The sequence below is a fragment of the Nakaseomyces bracarensis genome (genome assembly GCF_045282275.1).
Source record: "Nakaseomyces bracarensis strain CBM3 chromosome Unknown Scaff13_0, whole genome shotgun sequence".
NCBI classification, from domain to species: Eukaryota; Fungi; Ascomycota; class Saccharomycetes; order Saccharomycetales; family Saccharomycetaceae; genus Nakaseomyces; species Nakaseomyces bracarensis.
The window spans coordinates 2,197,706-2,211,903 of NW_027263959.1; the positions used below are offsets into that span (position 1 = coordinate 2,197,706).

Here is a 14,198-nt window from a genome sequence, read left to right on the forward strand (position 1 = left end):
AATACTTATTATATTTTTTCATTTAATTCATTTTTATATTTTTTTTAATTTTCCAAGCTCATCGCTCTATGTAGAAAACATTTAAAGCAAACATTAAAAATCAAAAAAATAGTAATTTTTGGATTGAATTATTATACAGAATTTATGTGAATATGCTATAATTTTAGGGAATTAAACAACGGGAAATTTAAATTAAACATTACCGATGATTAATAGTTGAAGATAATAAGTACAACTTCACAATTAAGGTATTACTTAGAACTTTCTCTTTTTGGTTGGACGAGCATTCTTGGCACGTTTCTTTTCATTGATTTGTCTTTCCTTTCTTATTTGTGCGGTTGACTTCAATTCACTCTTGAAACCAGGAGCATTGGTGTAACCCTTGACTGCAACACCCCTTTCCAGAGCCTTTTCAACCTTCTTCTTTTGCTTTTCGTAATCATTTCTGTTTCTATCAGGAAGTTTTGGTGCTTTATCCAGCTTATGCTTGAACTTACCACGAGGCATTCTAACACCGCCTTTAGGATCTCTAGTAGGGTCAACCAACAAATTAGATGGGATTGAGCTCTCATTAGCACCAACCTTCAATGGAGCCAATTTTCTAGCCTTCGACCATTCATCAAATTTACCTGATCTGAAACTGGCAGCAATCTTTTGACCACCTTCACCAATGATATATTTCTTGTTGTCAATACCGTTGATGTTAACATACTTCTTTCTCTTTTTATCCCACTTAACGGAAGCGGTCTGCTTATGTACTTGGACTTTATCATCATTGTTTAGATCATAGGCTGATTGTGCAGCATCGTTAATGAATCCACTTGACAATTCCAATTGTTTGTCCTGAATTTCGTGAGCTGGTGCATAGTGACTTAAGAAAAAATTTGGATCTCTGTATGTCTTCTTTTTGCTTTTCTTTTCCTGTTCTTCTAAAATAGTGTCGGCATCCTCAAATTCTTTCAATGTATCTTCAGAAACTGTGTATCCAGCCTCACCATCGTCACCCTTCAAAATTTCATCTTCCAAATTATGAGTAAGACCTGCCATTCTTTCTTTCTCCATCAGTTCTCTTCTTTCTTTAGCCTTTCTTTGAATTGGAGCAATTGCACGTCTTCTTCTATGCATCAAGCTGGCCATTTCATCTTCAGGATTTCTAGTAAATTCAAACACGGTTTCTTTATGTCTTCTGTTTTGTAATTTTTCTAAAAATGCTAATTTCTCTTTCTCAACATTCTTACCAAACATTATATTTTGTTCATCCCAACCAGAGGCAATGATTTCCTTACTTCTCTTCAAAGATTCGGCAGAAGCAGGAGTTCTTGTTCTGAAGTATAACTGTTCAGCCTTAATGGCTGTTTGCTTAGCCAATCCTAGATCAAAATCAGACTTAATTAAATTAGAGTATAGATCATTCATTGCTTCTAGATCTAACCTTGGGCATGAACCAAGAATGAATCTATTGGTATATGAAATCTTTGGTGGTTTAAATGTGAGTTCGTCATTACCGGTAGCAATCCATCTTTCTTTGGCCATCCTTTCTAATCCCTCATACATTGGTGTTAGCATAACTTTCTTACCTAAGAAAAGTTCAAGATCCAATAAATAAGGTAGTTCATTTTCCGAGACAATGGAATAAGCCCAACCTCTGTTACCAGCTCTTGCAGTTCTACCAACACGATGGACAAAAATTTTAGAGGAAGCTGGCAAAGAGTAATTAATAACGTTAGCCAACATTGGAATATCCACACCTCTTGCAGCAACATCTGTAACAACAAGGATTGACGTCAGACCAATTCTGAAATTATACAGTTGGCTTTTACGTGCATGTTGATCCAATGTACCATAAATGTAAGATACTAGATAACCACAATCTTTTAATAGGCCAGTGATATATTCAACATGATGTCTAGTAGGAACAAAAATCACAGTAGCCTTTTCCGAAGGAAGCTCATTAGCCTTAGGCATTGCCTTTTTCTTGAAGTGTTTCTTCTTTTTCTTTTTATTATCTTCTTCGTCACTATCACTTTCATCGTTCTTATTAGATTCATTTAATTCCTTAATTTGTTCTGGAGTTGCAAGAGGGATATTAATAACTTCTTGCAGTAAATACATTAAAGTAGCTTCTCTTTCATCCTTCTTAATAGATAAAAATAACATCTCCAAGTTTTCAGATATCTTACTCTCTGCATCTAATCTAACCAGGACAGGATTTACAAGACCAGCCTTAGCGAAATCAACTAAGGACGTTGGTAATGTAGCCGAGAACAATAGCGTCTGTCTTGTACTAGGAAACGACGCAAGTAATTCGTTTAATTGCTCTTGGAAACCCATTTCAAACAATCTATCAGCTTCATCAAAGACTGCATACTCAATACTCTTAAGGTCTAAATTCATTTCAACCTTTAAATGCATGAATCTACCTGGCGTAGCGATTATGACATCCGGGTTAGCCATCATCATTCCGAACTGGTCCTCCAAAGAATCACCACCAGTTAACAGGACACTACGCAAATGAGTACCTTTAGAAAACTCCTTAAACACGGAATGCGTTTGCAAAGCCAATTCTCTTGAAGGCGATAGAATAACAGCTCTGGCCCCGATTTTACTAGAATGTGTCTTCAGTTTCTCAATCATGGGAAGCACGAATGCGGCAGTCTTACCGGAACCCGTTCTGGCCATACCAACTATATCTCTGTTCTGCAGAATCAGTGGAATGGTCTTCCTCTGAATTGGTGTAGGCTGACGGAATCCCTTTCTGGAGATGTTATTTATAATTATCTTAGACAAACCGAAACTTGCGAAACTACCCTTCTTGTGTTTGCTCTTGGCATCAGTATTCACAGAGAAGTATGCATTTATATCGTCATCATCATTATCTCTCTTAGCCTCTTCTCCATCTTCGTCATCAGACAGTTCCAAAGTTGGAAACGATTTATCCGCAACTTTCTTCTTGTCCTTGGTCTTTCCGTTTTTCTTCTTCTTATCTTCCTCTTCATCACTGTAATCAATCTCATCCTGAATCTCAGCTTCAACACCACTCTCCTCCTCTTCCTCACTCTCTTCCTCATCGTTCAGAAGATTACCAGCAATATCAATCTCTTCATCACTGGACTCATACTCCTCAGCTTTCCTCTTAATATCTCTCACCATCTTCAGTCTTTTATTGTACTAGTTATGGCTCAATCAAAGATATAGAATTGATGTGAATAAGACCAATAAATAACTCTTCTTAAATCTTAGTGTTCAATAAACAGTCTCTATAATACTAAATCGATGAGATGAGCTCATCGCAAATTTTTTGATTTTTTTTTTTTCAAAAATTTCCAGCTGAAGCGCTCCACTGAAAATTTTTTTTTAAATAGCAAAAAAACGTCTTGTACGGGAATTTCTATGAGCCATGTGACAAATTTTGGTGAATTTAAAGGTTCATGAACAATGGTATATAGTTTTGTGCTCATATTCACTTTTGATAAAATGGATGCTACGACACTAGCTAACTTGAAATGGAGCGTGTGTTGCAGCTGGCTGCCAAACGGGCTGTGCAAGGGTTTCGTGGACCAGCAGTGCCGTCCAAGTTTGATAATGTTGTTATAGCGATGTCTGGAGGTGTTGATTCATCTGTTGCTGCGGCGATGTTTGCTGGGTACCCGAATGTTCGAGGGGTATATATGCAAAATTGGTCCGAGTCGCAGTCTGTCAGTGATGCAGAGCCCTGTTATGAGCGGGATTGGCGTGACGCGCAACGGGTTGGTGAACATCTAGGTATACCTGTTGAGAAGGTAAATTTCGAGAGTGATTACTGGATCGATGTGTTTGAACCAATGTTGCAAGAGTATGACGCTGGGCGTACTCCGAATCCTGATATTGGATGTAATAGGTTTGTCAAGTTTGGCAAAATGAGGCAGAGGTTAGATGAACAGTACGGAGCTGGGAACTACTGGCTGGTGACGGGCCATTACTCTCGAGTATTACAACCAGCTAATAGAGATGAATACCACCTGTTGAGAAGTTTCTATAGGCCGAAGGACCAGAGTTACTATTTGTCTCAAATAGACCCGAAAGTGCTGAATCAACTAGTGCTCCCGATGGGTCATCTCACCAAACCCGAAGTACGAGAACTTGCACAGGAGTACAATGTTCCTACTGCTGACAAGAGGGACTCCCAGGGTATATGTTTCGTAAACAACTCCCAGCACAAGCGGTTCAATAAGTTTTTGGAACACTACTTACAGAAACAAGAGGGCGACATCATCACTGTAGATGATGGCGGTAGGAAGGTCTGGGGGAAACACCAAGGTATGTGGTCGTATACACTGGGACAGAAGATCGGCGGCATCTCATTGCCCCAGGCAGACCCCCGCTACACGGGTGCATGGTACGTCAGCGAGAAACGCCTGAACACTAACGAACTCGTCATCGTTCGCGGTAGAGAGAACCCTAAACTCTACCACAACACAGTCCTGGTCTCCCAGTTCCTACCATTACACCACAACAGAGAAAGTTTACTACAAGAGATATTGAGATCCGACAACCTGACTCTCAGGTACAGATCACTGATGGAACCCACCAAGATAGACCGCATAGAGATATCTCAGAACATGCAAATCACATTACAGACCCCACAACGCGCGATGGCCCCAGGTCAATACGCCTGCCTCCTCAGCGGAGACCGTGTCCTAGGAAGTGGACCAATCCTAAAAACCTTGTAAATACAATACCAAGAAACTACAGCATAGTACTATAATAAAAAAACTATAATATATTACTATAATATAGCAATAGTATATAATAACAATAACAATGGTATATCATCATATATAACGACACAGAACCCCCCGAAGAGAAGATCTATAGAGAACAAGCGGGGCTTGATACACGGTGTGATAGTTTCTCTGTTTCTGTGCGGGCGTTTCTTTGGAAGAGGGTTAAAAAATGGGTCTTTTTATTTTTTTATTTTTTGGTGGGGGTGTTTTTTATTGTTTTTTCGATTTTTTGCAAGGTGCTTTGTTTTTTCGACAGATGGATAAAAAACTTTTTTAGCTTTTTAATGCAAGAGAGCCATATTAAATATTATATTGAGAAAGTTTCGATTAGGAGGGAACAAGGATAAATCAGCAATCTAATATTACTAATAGGAAATATAATAGCAAAATATAATAATATAATATAATATAATAATATAATCGCCAAAAATAAAACAGAAATAAAAATAAGGAAAGGGAGCTAACACTATAAAAACTAACATCGGTATACTATCACAAAAAAAACAAAAAGGATGTTAAATGTTACTGAGGTGCCGAGCCTTAAGACTTCGGTGCGAGATGCAGTTGAAGCGTTGAATACTACGACTGTTAATCTTGCGTTGGGTCTTCCCGGTATGTTTTCTACGTTTAATGGGCCTCAGTTATACCGGATCCGGGTTGTTGCTATAACAGCGTCTGCGATGTCTATATTTGGAGGGATAATAGGTGTTTATACTATGTTTGCTATAGACAAGAGGCGAAAAGTGTTTCGTCATGATTTGATTTTGTTTTTGATTATTTGTGATTTCGTGAAGGCTCTGATCCTGATGATATATCCGGCGATTATCCTGAACAACAACTACGTCTACGCGACGCCTGCATTCTTCAATACGCTTGGCTGGCTCACAGCGTATGCCACTGAAGGTGCGGATATCGCCATTATGGTTTTTGCCATTCATTTTGCATTGCTTATATTCAAACCCAACTGGAAGTGGAGGAACAGCAAGACTGGGAACATGGAAGGTGGTCTATATAGAGTCAGAGGGTACATCTGGCCTCTGACAGCGCTGATACCGAGCGTGCTGGCGAGTCTCGCGTTCATTAATTATAACAAGTTACATCAGTGGACAGCAGCAGAACGCGCAAGTGTGGTCCTAGACAATAACAGCTACGATTTCCCATTTAAGCCTAGAATAGGTGGATACAAGCCATGGAGTGCATGGTGCTATTTGCCACCTCGTCCTCTGTGGTATAAAATTGTTCTGAGTTGGGGCCCCAGATATTTCTTAATTGTTAGTATTATAGCAATCTACATTGCAATTTATCTTTACGTGTCTAGCAAGATACGAAAGATCAAAAACCAAATTCAGGATTTCAAGAACGACAAGGAGGAAGAAAGGAACGAGAGAGATAGACAACTGAGAGCACAAAGATTTGGTACTGTGAAATGGTTGATAAGGCGTTACATTAGACCATTCTTTTGGTTCTTCTTGAAAGCATTCAAAAATTTCTTCACTTTGTCCATTGAAGATATCAGTGATGACTCAGAACTATCAACAAACAGGAGCTACTCAATATATAGCAGTAGTTCCTCATATGCATATGGAGCTAACAAAACTGATAACGAAGATTATGACAAATATCACCAAGGTTTGCAAATTCTGAAATATTCAAAAAGTCAAAGAAAACCGGCAGCAGCTGATAACAAGATGAAAGCAGATACACCTGATAGAAGATCTAGATCACCATCTCCAATAAGACACCTGGAAAATCCTCTACAAAAGCTAGCTAGTCTCAAAAAAAATGTAACTATAGGATCAAATGGACACTCCGGTAAAGCAAGACGGTTTTCCAATTCAAGTGATGAGTCAAATATAGATGATATGATAGAAAATGGACTTGAAAAAATATTCAGTGAGCCAATCCCCGATGGTGAGTATCACGATGAAGAAATTGATATGGATAACATTATTGCTCAACCCACAGCGTTTGAATTGGCTGATATGAATAATGAAATTCCAGATGTTGTAATTCCTAATAATATAACTGGAGCTAGTGAAAAGCCATTAGTCAGTAAGAATGAAATTGATGTGGTCAAGAAAAACTTCCAAAGAGAAATGTACCAAAATATGAAAAGGAGAAGGTCACAGATTCAAAAAAATGTTAGGTCTATTTTCATTTATCCTTGTTCTTATCTCGCATTATGGGTTTTCCCAATTGTTGCTGATTGTTTGCAATATAATTACGAAGAAAAACATGGACCTGTAATGTGGGTTACTTACCTTGACACCTTCACCAGACCTTTAGCATGTATTGTTAATTCACTTGTTTTCCTTTATAGAGAAAAGCCCTGGAGGCATACTTGGGAAAAGGTTGAAACTAAGGTAATCTTGGACAGATACATCTTAAAAGGTGAGATGTCTGAATATGATATGCTACAATTAAGAAAATCTAAGCTTGGTAAAAGAGGCTGGTATTATCGTGGTAAATGGTTGAAGAGACAATGCTGGAGCCATCAACCCCAATGGTGGAAGAGATGTTTGTGGTATGTGTACAGAACCATGATTGGAGCTTTTAAACTTGATTTTGATTATGAAGATAACTGTTGGGATAATGAGTTTTGGGATCAGTATTATTCTGGAAAATCTGTTCCAGTATATCGGTCTAATAAGAAAACAAAGGATTCAGAGGCAAGAGCTTTCGAGAGCGAAAATATCCTGACTTCTGATTCATCATTTTCTGGTTCTAGGGATGAACCAGTTTATGCCCCTAGAGAAAAACTACAGATATCTGTTTTCTGGATGACAGTCCATTTATTCCCTATGATGAATGGTGTTGACTTGGATGAAATTAATAGAAATCTGAGAATGAGATACAAGGAAGACGATTTTGTCATACCCGGTTTGACATATGCTCTAACCCAAAAGAATGCAGAACTTCCGCTACCACAAAAGGCTGTAACACATGCTAGAAACTCGAGTGTCATCTCAAACCAAACAAGAAAATCTATTGGTCACGACATTAAACTAAATAGTCAAAACAAATCTAAATTAGATGACTTTCATCTAAGATTCAACTCAGCAGATTCTACAGAAAACGAGAAAAGGAAAGTAAAGAGACAGTCTCAAGTTTCATTTGCTCAAAATATGGACGGCTATTTGCATTCTAATTCCGCATCTAAGAATTCAAAGGAATCCAGTCCAGTAAATGGTACAAATAATACTAATGAAAATAACGATGACGATATCGACATTATTGCCTTCTTAAACGAACCAATGTAACTGTAATAATAAAAGTCTACGGACGTTAGTGGTTGTTTTTTTAATGGACCTTTTTTTCCCCTTCATTTAAAAAAAAAAAAGAGTCCTCTCCTAAATCATAATTAATTGCTCTTTTTTTCAAATATGTTATTTTTAATTCTAATTTAATCGTTTTTAATTTTTCACCTATAACTATTATAGTTTATACATTTGATAACACTAACTTGAGTGTATTTATTAATGTCTAAAAGACCTTAAATAGGTCAAAAGTTGTTCGAAAGAACGAAATTTCTTTTTAAAAAATTCGCGATGCCTACAAAAATTTCAAAATTCTTCAATTTAATTTAATAAAATAATTGATAAAATCGATTGTACAATAAATTGCAAGCGACTTCATGAACAATATTCTAAAATGGTTTAGTAGCAAATCGTAAAAGTATAGTTTAATAACACTAACTGAATGTTACGTTCCGTTATCGAGCGTATCGGGATCAATCGGGTTTTTAACCGATTGAGAACCAAAACGACAGTCCGGTCTGTTGCCACTACTGATGCTAATCGAAAGCGTTCATTAGAGGAGGTAGATCAAACAAGAAGTGAGTTTGATAAACAACTTGAGCAAGAAGTAAAACGGGCCAAGAAAGTACAGGAAGATAAAGTGGAAAGACGAAAGAAACAGAAAAACATCAAGAGTGACAAGGTTCGAGATGAAGCTGGATTTAAACTGCGCGCTGTAAGTACCAACAAGAAAGCTAAAAGTAGGCAAGAAGAACCTAATTACGAAATAGAGATCGATGGGCCATTGAGGAAGATCAAGCCATACTATTTTACTTACAAAACGTTTTGCAAACTGCGTTGGAGAGACCGTCCGTTATATGAAGTATTCGTTAGTGAGTTCCGTGATAGGACTGCTGAATATTACAAGAAAACTATTAAGAGTGGAGCAGTTTTTCTGAATTAAAAACCTGCTGATCTAGAGTCTATTATCCGAAATGGGGACATGATTACACACAAAGTACACCGTCATGAGCCACCTGTAACCTCGAAACCAGTTGAAATAGTTTTTGAAGACGAGGATATACTGGTGATATCCAAACCTAGTGGAATTCCTGTACACCCGACTGGTAGGTACAGGTTTAATACCATAACTAAAATGTTACAAAGAGAAAGAGGCTATGTGGTGCATCCATGCAATCGATTAGATAGAATGACAAGTGGTTTGATGTTTTTAGCCAAGACATCCAAAGGAGCTGATCAAATCGGAGATCAAATGAAAGCCCGTGAAGTTACAAAAGAATACTTGGCTCGGGTAGTCCATAAATTTCCTGAAGGTGAAATTGTCGTTGACAGACCACTAAAGTTGTTAGAACCAAGACTTACATTAAATACTGTATGCGATGACAATGATCCAGAGGGGAAACATGCTAAGACCATATTTGAAAGAGTTGCTGTTTCTGAGGATGGTAAGACAAGTATAGTTAGATGCAAGCCATTGACCGGAAGATCGCATCAGATAAGAGTCCACCTCCAATATCTAGGATACCCAATATCCAATGACCCTATATATTCAAGCCCAGATATCTGGGGGCAATCACTAGGGAAAGGAGGTCATGCCGACTTCAAAGAAGTCATCAAAAGACTAGACAACGTTGGCAAAAATGCTCCAGCTAGTAGTTGGGATCACCCAGCGCCCCACAATAAAGGAACAATGTTAACAGGAGAATTGTGCCCTCAATGTGAAACAGAACTCTACTCTGATCCAGGTCCAAACGACTTGGAATTATATTTGCACGCATTCAAATACGAAACCAAGGATGGTGAATGGTCCTACAAGACTAATATTCCTGCATGGGCTTCAAACACAAATAATTGAATATATAGATATCCTATTTTTTTTTTTTTCTTAAGAAACTCCATATAATATATATATATATATATATATAATAATATGAATTTTTTTTTTAATTATTGAGCACCCAAGCCGTCTCGATTTTTCATCACTTCAACATATTAAATGAAAGACTGCTATCTCGCCTTGTTACTGCCAGGTCATTGCCCCGCGAAGAGCCGTAGAATCATCGTAAAAAATAAATAATTCTGTCGACAAAATTTTTTTTCGAGCATCGCAAGTAACAAGAAAAAATTTTTTGATGCCCGACGGTGTTTTGGTGACTTTTATTTTTCACATTGTTCTAATTAACCCAGCCTTTCCAGGATATTATTGATTAAAAGAGATCAAAATATATACTATTTTATTAACATATTAATTAAATAAGTTCCTCCTTCGAAGAACCAATATTTCACAACATCGCTCTGCCGGTCGGACATAAACAAGGGGAGGGAGGAATATCAGATCAATATCATTTCGGTTCGGATTTCTAAGTTACACTTAGCATTGGCGATCTCTCTATTGATTTGGATTAAAAAATTCTATATCTAAATTGCACCTCTTACTTGGATCAATAAATAATTGAGAGAAGTAACAAGACAAAAAAAAAAAAGAAGTTAACATTTTGGCAATAACACTTGAAATAAAATCGGATTTCAATACCACAGCTATTTTTTGAGATAATGACAGAAGATACTATAGCAAGTAGAGCTAAGAGGATTAAGCTGGATTCGAATTCAGCAAACAATTCGAGATCAGTCAGTCCCAGTATGTCTTCGTCGGGGAGGACATTAAGATCAAGAGGATTGAGTCCTGGGAGCCATAGTGCCTTGGGAAGTCCTATGTTGACGAAGGAAGAACAATTACTACAGGAGGTATTGATTCCAAAGGATCCTGCTACTCCTATTCTTATTGGGCGCAATGTTACTGATGGCAAATTTGTTACCATGGCGTTTTCTAGACAGGAAACCCACAATGCATGCATGTACCTCAAGTATTATGGTCTAAAGAAATTCTGGACAGCATATTTGCCTCCCGAGATAAACTCATTGCATTTATATTATATGATTCGCCTACTCGGGTTTGAACTGAAAGACAGAGATGTATCTAGTCAAGTTATGAAGAATGTCGAAGAATGGAAACCCCATAAAAAATATACTATATCCTATGCTGATATGAATGATCCATTAGATAAAAAGGCCACCGTACTCTTGATTAAGAATATTTATAAAGCTATCAACAAGGTATTATGCAGTCGCATGAGGTTGATGAATTTCTTTACAATTGATCATTTGGTTGATCGATTGACAAAGGCCAAAAGAATCTTAGTGCTAACCGGTGCTGGTATCTCCACTTCCTTGGGTATCCCAGATTTCAGATCCTCAGAGGGTTTCTATACAAAGATTAGATATCTCGGCCTCGAGGATCCACAGGATGTCTTTAATTATGAAGGGTTTCTGCGAGACCCTTCCATATTCTATAATATAGCAAACTTAGTTCTGCCACCAGAAAATATTTACTCCCCATTGCATAGTTTTATCAAATTATTACAAGACAAAAGAAAACTGCTGAGAAATTATTCACAAAATATCGATAATCTCGAATCATATGCAGGCATAGAACCAGCGAAACTAATTCAATGCCATGGCTCTTTTGCAACAGCATCCTGTGTTACTTGTAAATGGTCACTAGCTGGAGAAAAAATTTTCAAGTATATTAGAAACTTTGAAATTCCATTGTGTCCACATTGTTACAAAGCAAGAACGAAATATTTGGATCTCTATGAAAGGGAACTGGATGGAGAGGAGAATATTCCTGATTGGTTCGATGAGGTGGATAAAGACACCATTAGGTCATACGGTGTTATTAAACCAGATATAACATTTTTTGGTGAACCTTTACCTTCTAGATTTCACAAGTCTATTAAAGATGACATTCTTCGTTGTGATTTACTTCTCTGCATTGGTACAAGTTTGAAAGTAGCACCTGTCTCTGAAATTGTTAACATGCTACCAGCTAATGTACCACAAATACTTATTAATAGGGACCCTGTTAAACACGCCGAATTCGATGTCACCACACTGGGCTACTGTGATGATATAGCGACAATGATTGCTCAAAAATGTGGTTGGGATATTCCACATCCAAAATGGGCAAGTGAATTGAAAAATAAGAAGTTTGATATTAAAGAAAAGGCAGTCAGTGTTTTTACTGTAGTACCTTCAAAAAACATGACTTCACCAAAATGAGAATTATATATTATTTTAGTACATTAAAAACAGCAATTAAATAAAAAATAGAACAAATAAAAAGAACACCTGCATACTTTATTCATCATTCTATACTGTGCTCATATTTATTTAGTGGATACTATGTAGTTGTTTGTTATAGTCATCGAAGAATAATAGCCGTTTGGCATCACCGGTCTCAGATTCGGGTAACTCGTTTTTTTCCAAATTGTGAAAAGTTAAAAATTTAAAATGCGAAGAATTATTTTGGGATGAGCTCATCGCAAAAAAGAAACTATTATTAATCTATTCGTAAATTGCATTATTGCCAGCTCTCTTAAATACCGATAACAGGATATATATCAATAACAATAATGGATTTTCAAAATAGAGCTGGCTCTAAGAAGGGTGCTGGTGGTATCGCATCGGAATCACAATTTAATCAACAAAGGAAGAGACAAGTGGAGGAGTTATTGCAGCAAGGGGAGACGGTAAGGTACACATTTCAAGACGATGAGAATGAGAACTCGAATGAAGAAAAGAAACTAAAGTCCAATCCATACATTTACCGAAATCATTCAGGTAAGCTGGTATGTAAACTTTGTAATACTATGCACATGTCGTGGTCGAGTGTAGAGAGACATCTTGGTGGTAAAAAACACGGCATAAACGTATTACGAAGGGGAGAGTTGGATGAGATTAAAAATGATAAGCTGCCGGTAGGGAAGTCTGCAAGTATTTTTGACTCCAGAATAGAAGAAAGAAAGAAAGACCTCAAATGCATAGATGGTCTCATACCGAAACACCAAGTAGTACCGATAATAGATGAATCGTCAGGAAATGAAGGTATAGCAATACAAGTAGACTATAACTCTAAGGACTTGGTAGAAGATTTTGAGGCTGTGTATCCTCCGTTTATCAGAATTGTATCAGGCCTTGAATTAAGCTCAAATGAACAAAGAAATAAAATGTTACTGGTTATAGCTTATGAACCGTTCGAAAATATTGCGATTGAAATACCAAGTGATAGAGAAATAATATTGAATGAGTACCATCCAACTGATGATGCAACATCCACCATTGATCCAATAAATTTACAATGTACATACTGGAACGAAATCAATCGAAAATATTTTATTCAAATATTTTTTGAGAATATTTAGTAGATCAAGTTAGGGCTGTTATACATATTTACCTGATATTCACCAGATAGAAATGTATATTGAATGTAATAAAAAAATTACCAAATATAAATATATATATATATATATATATCACGTGATCAAATTATCTTCTGTACAAAATATATGATCTTAACATTAATTCTGCCTTTGATCTATTGTGGGTAAAAGTGCATATAAAATAGATTTCTTTTGGGTACGAAGTTTTTCACTTTTCAACGAGGAAATCCAATTGCCGATATGTTGCTTGCATGGTAAAGAAGAAGAAAACTGAGATGTTTTTGAAACATCAATACAAGTCAATCTACAATTATGTATAACAATACTTCATCGGGTCCAAGAGACGAAACAATAAACTACAATAGGGTTGATTGCTTATTGACACTTTATTCAACAATGTAATTTGTATATATCGATATAACAGCAAATTGGCATATTATAAAAAGAATTTAGATAATAAAAATATCAAATTTCATTCAACCGTTAAAAAGTCTGCTCATTATCTAGTTAATTATTACTTTATAGGAAAAATATGAACTCTTTTGTCTCGTCTAGACAAGACATATTTATGGCTAATATTAGTAACTCTAAAAAGGTACTACAGTACTTAATAAATACCTCATAGGTGTAAAGAAGTTCCTATATCCAGGTAAGACAAGAAAACTTATTTCTAATAGCTTATACTCAAAACTTCCTAAATTGGAAGTTGCTCTTTCCCTCAACCAAACTCTGCCTTATTCCTAAAAAAGTAATATTGCTTTCTAAATCTATGAAATAAATTAACTTAAATATTTGATTACCGCAGAGTGAACAATTTTTCTATTTACATTCTTCGCTTCTACATTTTCTATGCAGTTCCACCTTACTACCCCTACTGGTTGGTATAAGACATACTGTAA

At 36.6% G+C, this 14,198-nt stretch overlaps 7 protein-coding genes across 7 annotated transcripts; 6 read left to right on the top strand and 1 right to left on the bottom strand.

Moving 5' to 3' along the window:
* Positions 1–255: 255 nt before the first annotated feature.
* DBP10 (ATP-dependent RNA helicase DBP10) lies at positions 256–3,150 on the bottom strand (the record flags this gene model as incomplete). The annotated part of the gene is made up of 1 exon (XM_071055159.1): positions 256–3,150. One exon carries the CDS (start codon positions 3,148–3,150, stop codon positions 256–258), a length of 2,895 nt encoding a protein of 964 aa, XP_070909852.1.
* Positions 3,151–3,503: 353 nt separating this feature from the next.
* Positions 3,504–4,709, top strand: SLM3 (tRNA-5-taurinomethyluridine 2-sulfurtransferase; the record flags this gene model as incomplete). Its single annotated transcript, XM_071055160.1, has 1 exon — positions 3,504–4,709. One exon carries the CDS (start codon positions 3,504–3,506, stop codon positions 4,707–4,709), a length of 1,206 nt encoding a protein of 401 aa, XP_070909853.1.
* Positions 4,710–5,275: 566 nt separating this feature from the next.
* GPR1 (Gpr1p) lies at positions 5,276–8,023 on the top strand (the record flags this gene model as incomplete). Its single annotated transcript, XM_071055161.1, has 1 exon — positions 5,276–8,023. One exon carries the CDS (start codon positions 5,276–5,278, stop codon positions 8,021–8,023), a length of 2,748 nt encoding a protein of 915 aa, XP_070909854.1.
* Positions 8,024–8,462: 439 nt separating this feature from the next.
* Positions 8,463–8,963, top strand: RNJ42_04998 (Bifunctional protein RIB2; the record flags this gene model as incomplete). The annotated part of the gene is made up of 1 exon (XM_071055162.1): positions 8,463–8,963. The coding sequence occupies one exon, from the start codon at positions 8,463–8,465 to the stop codon at positions 8,961–8,963; it is 501 nt and encodes a 166-aa protein (XP_070909855.1).
* A 39-nt stretch (positions 8,964–9,002) lies between these two features.
* On the top strand, positions 9,003–9,875 carry RNJ42_04999 (pseudouridine synthase family protein; the record flags this gene model as incomplete). Its single annotated transcript, XM_071055163.1, has 1 exon — positions 9,003–9,875. One exon carries the CDS (start codon positions 9,003–9,005, stop codon positions 9,873–9,875), a length of 873 nt encoding a protein of 290 aa, XP_070909856.1.
* A 698-nt stretch (positions 9,876–10,573) lies between these two features.
* RNJ42_05000 (NAD-dependent histone deacetylase SIR2) lies at positions 10,574–12,139 on the top strand (the record flags this gene model as incomplete). The annotated part of the gene is made up of 1 exon (XM_071055164.1): positions 10,574–12,139. One exon carries the CDS (start codon positions 10,574–10,576, stop codon positions 12,137–12,139), a length of 1,566 nt encoding a protein of 521 aa, XP_070909857.1.
* Positions 12,140–12,492: 353 nt separating this feature from the next.
* Positions 12,493–13,281, top strand: PRP11 (spliceosome assembly protein PRP11; the record flags this gene model as incomplete). Its single annotated transcript, XM_071055165.1, has 1 exon — positions 12,493–13,281. The coding sequence occupies one exon, from the start codon at positions 12,493–12,495 to the stop codon at positions 13,279–13,281; it is 789 nt and encodes a 262-aa protein (XP_070909858.1).
* Positions 13,282–14,198: the final 917 nt, after the last annotated feature.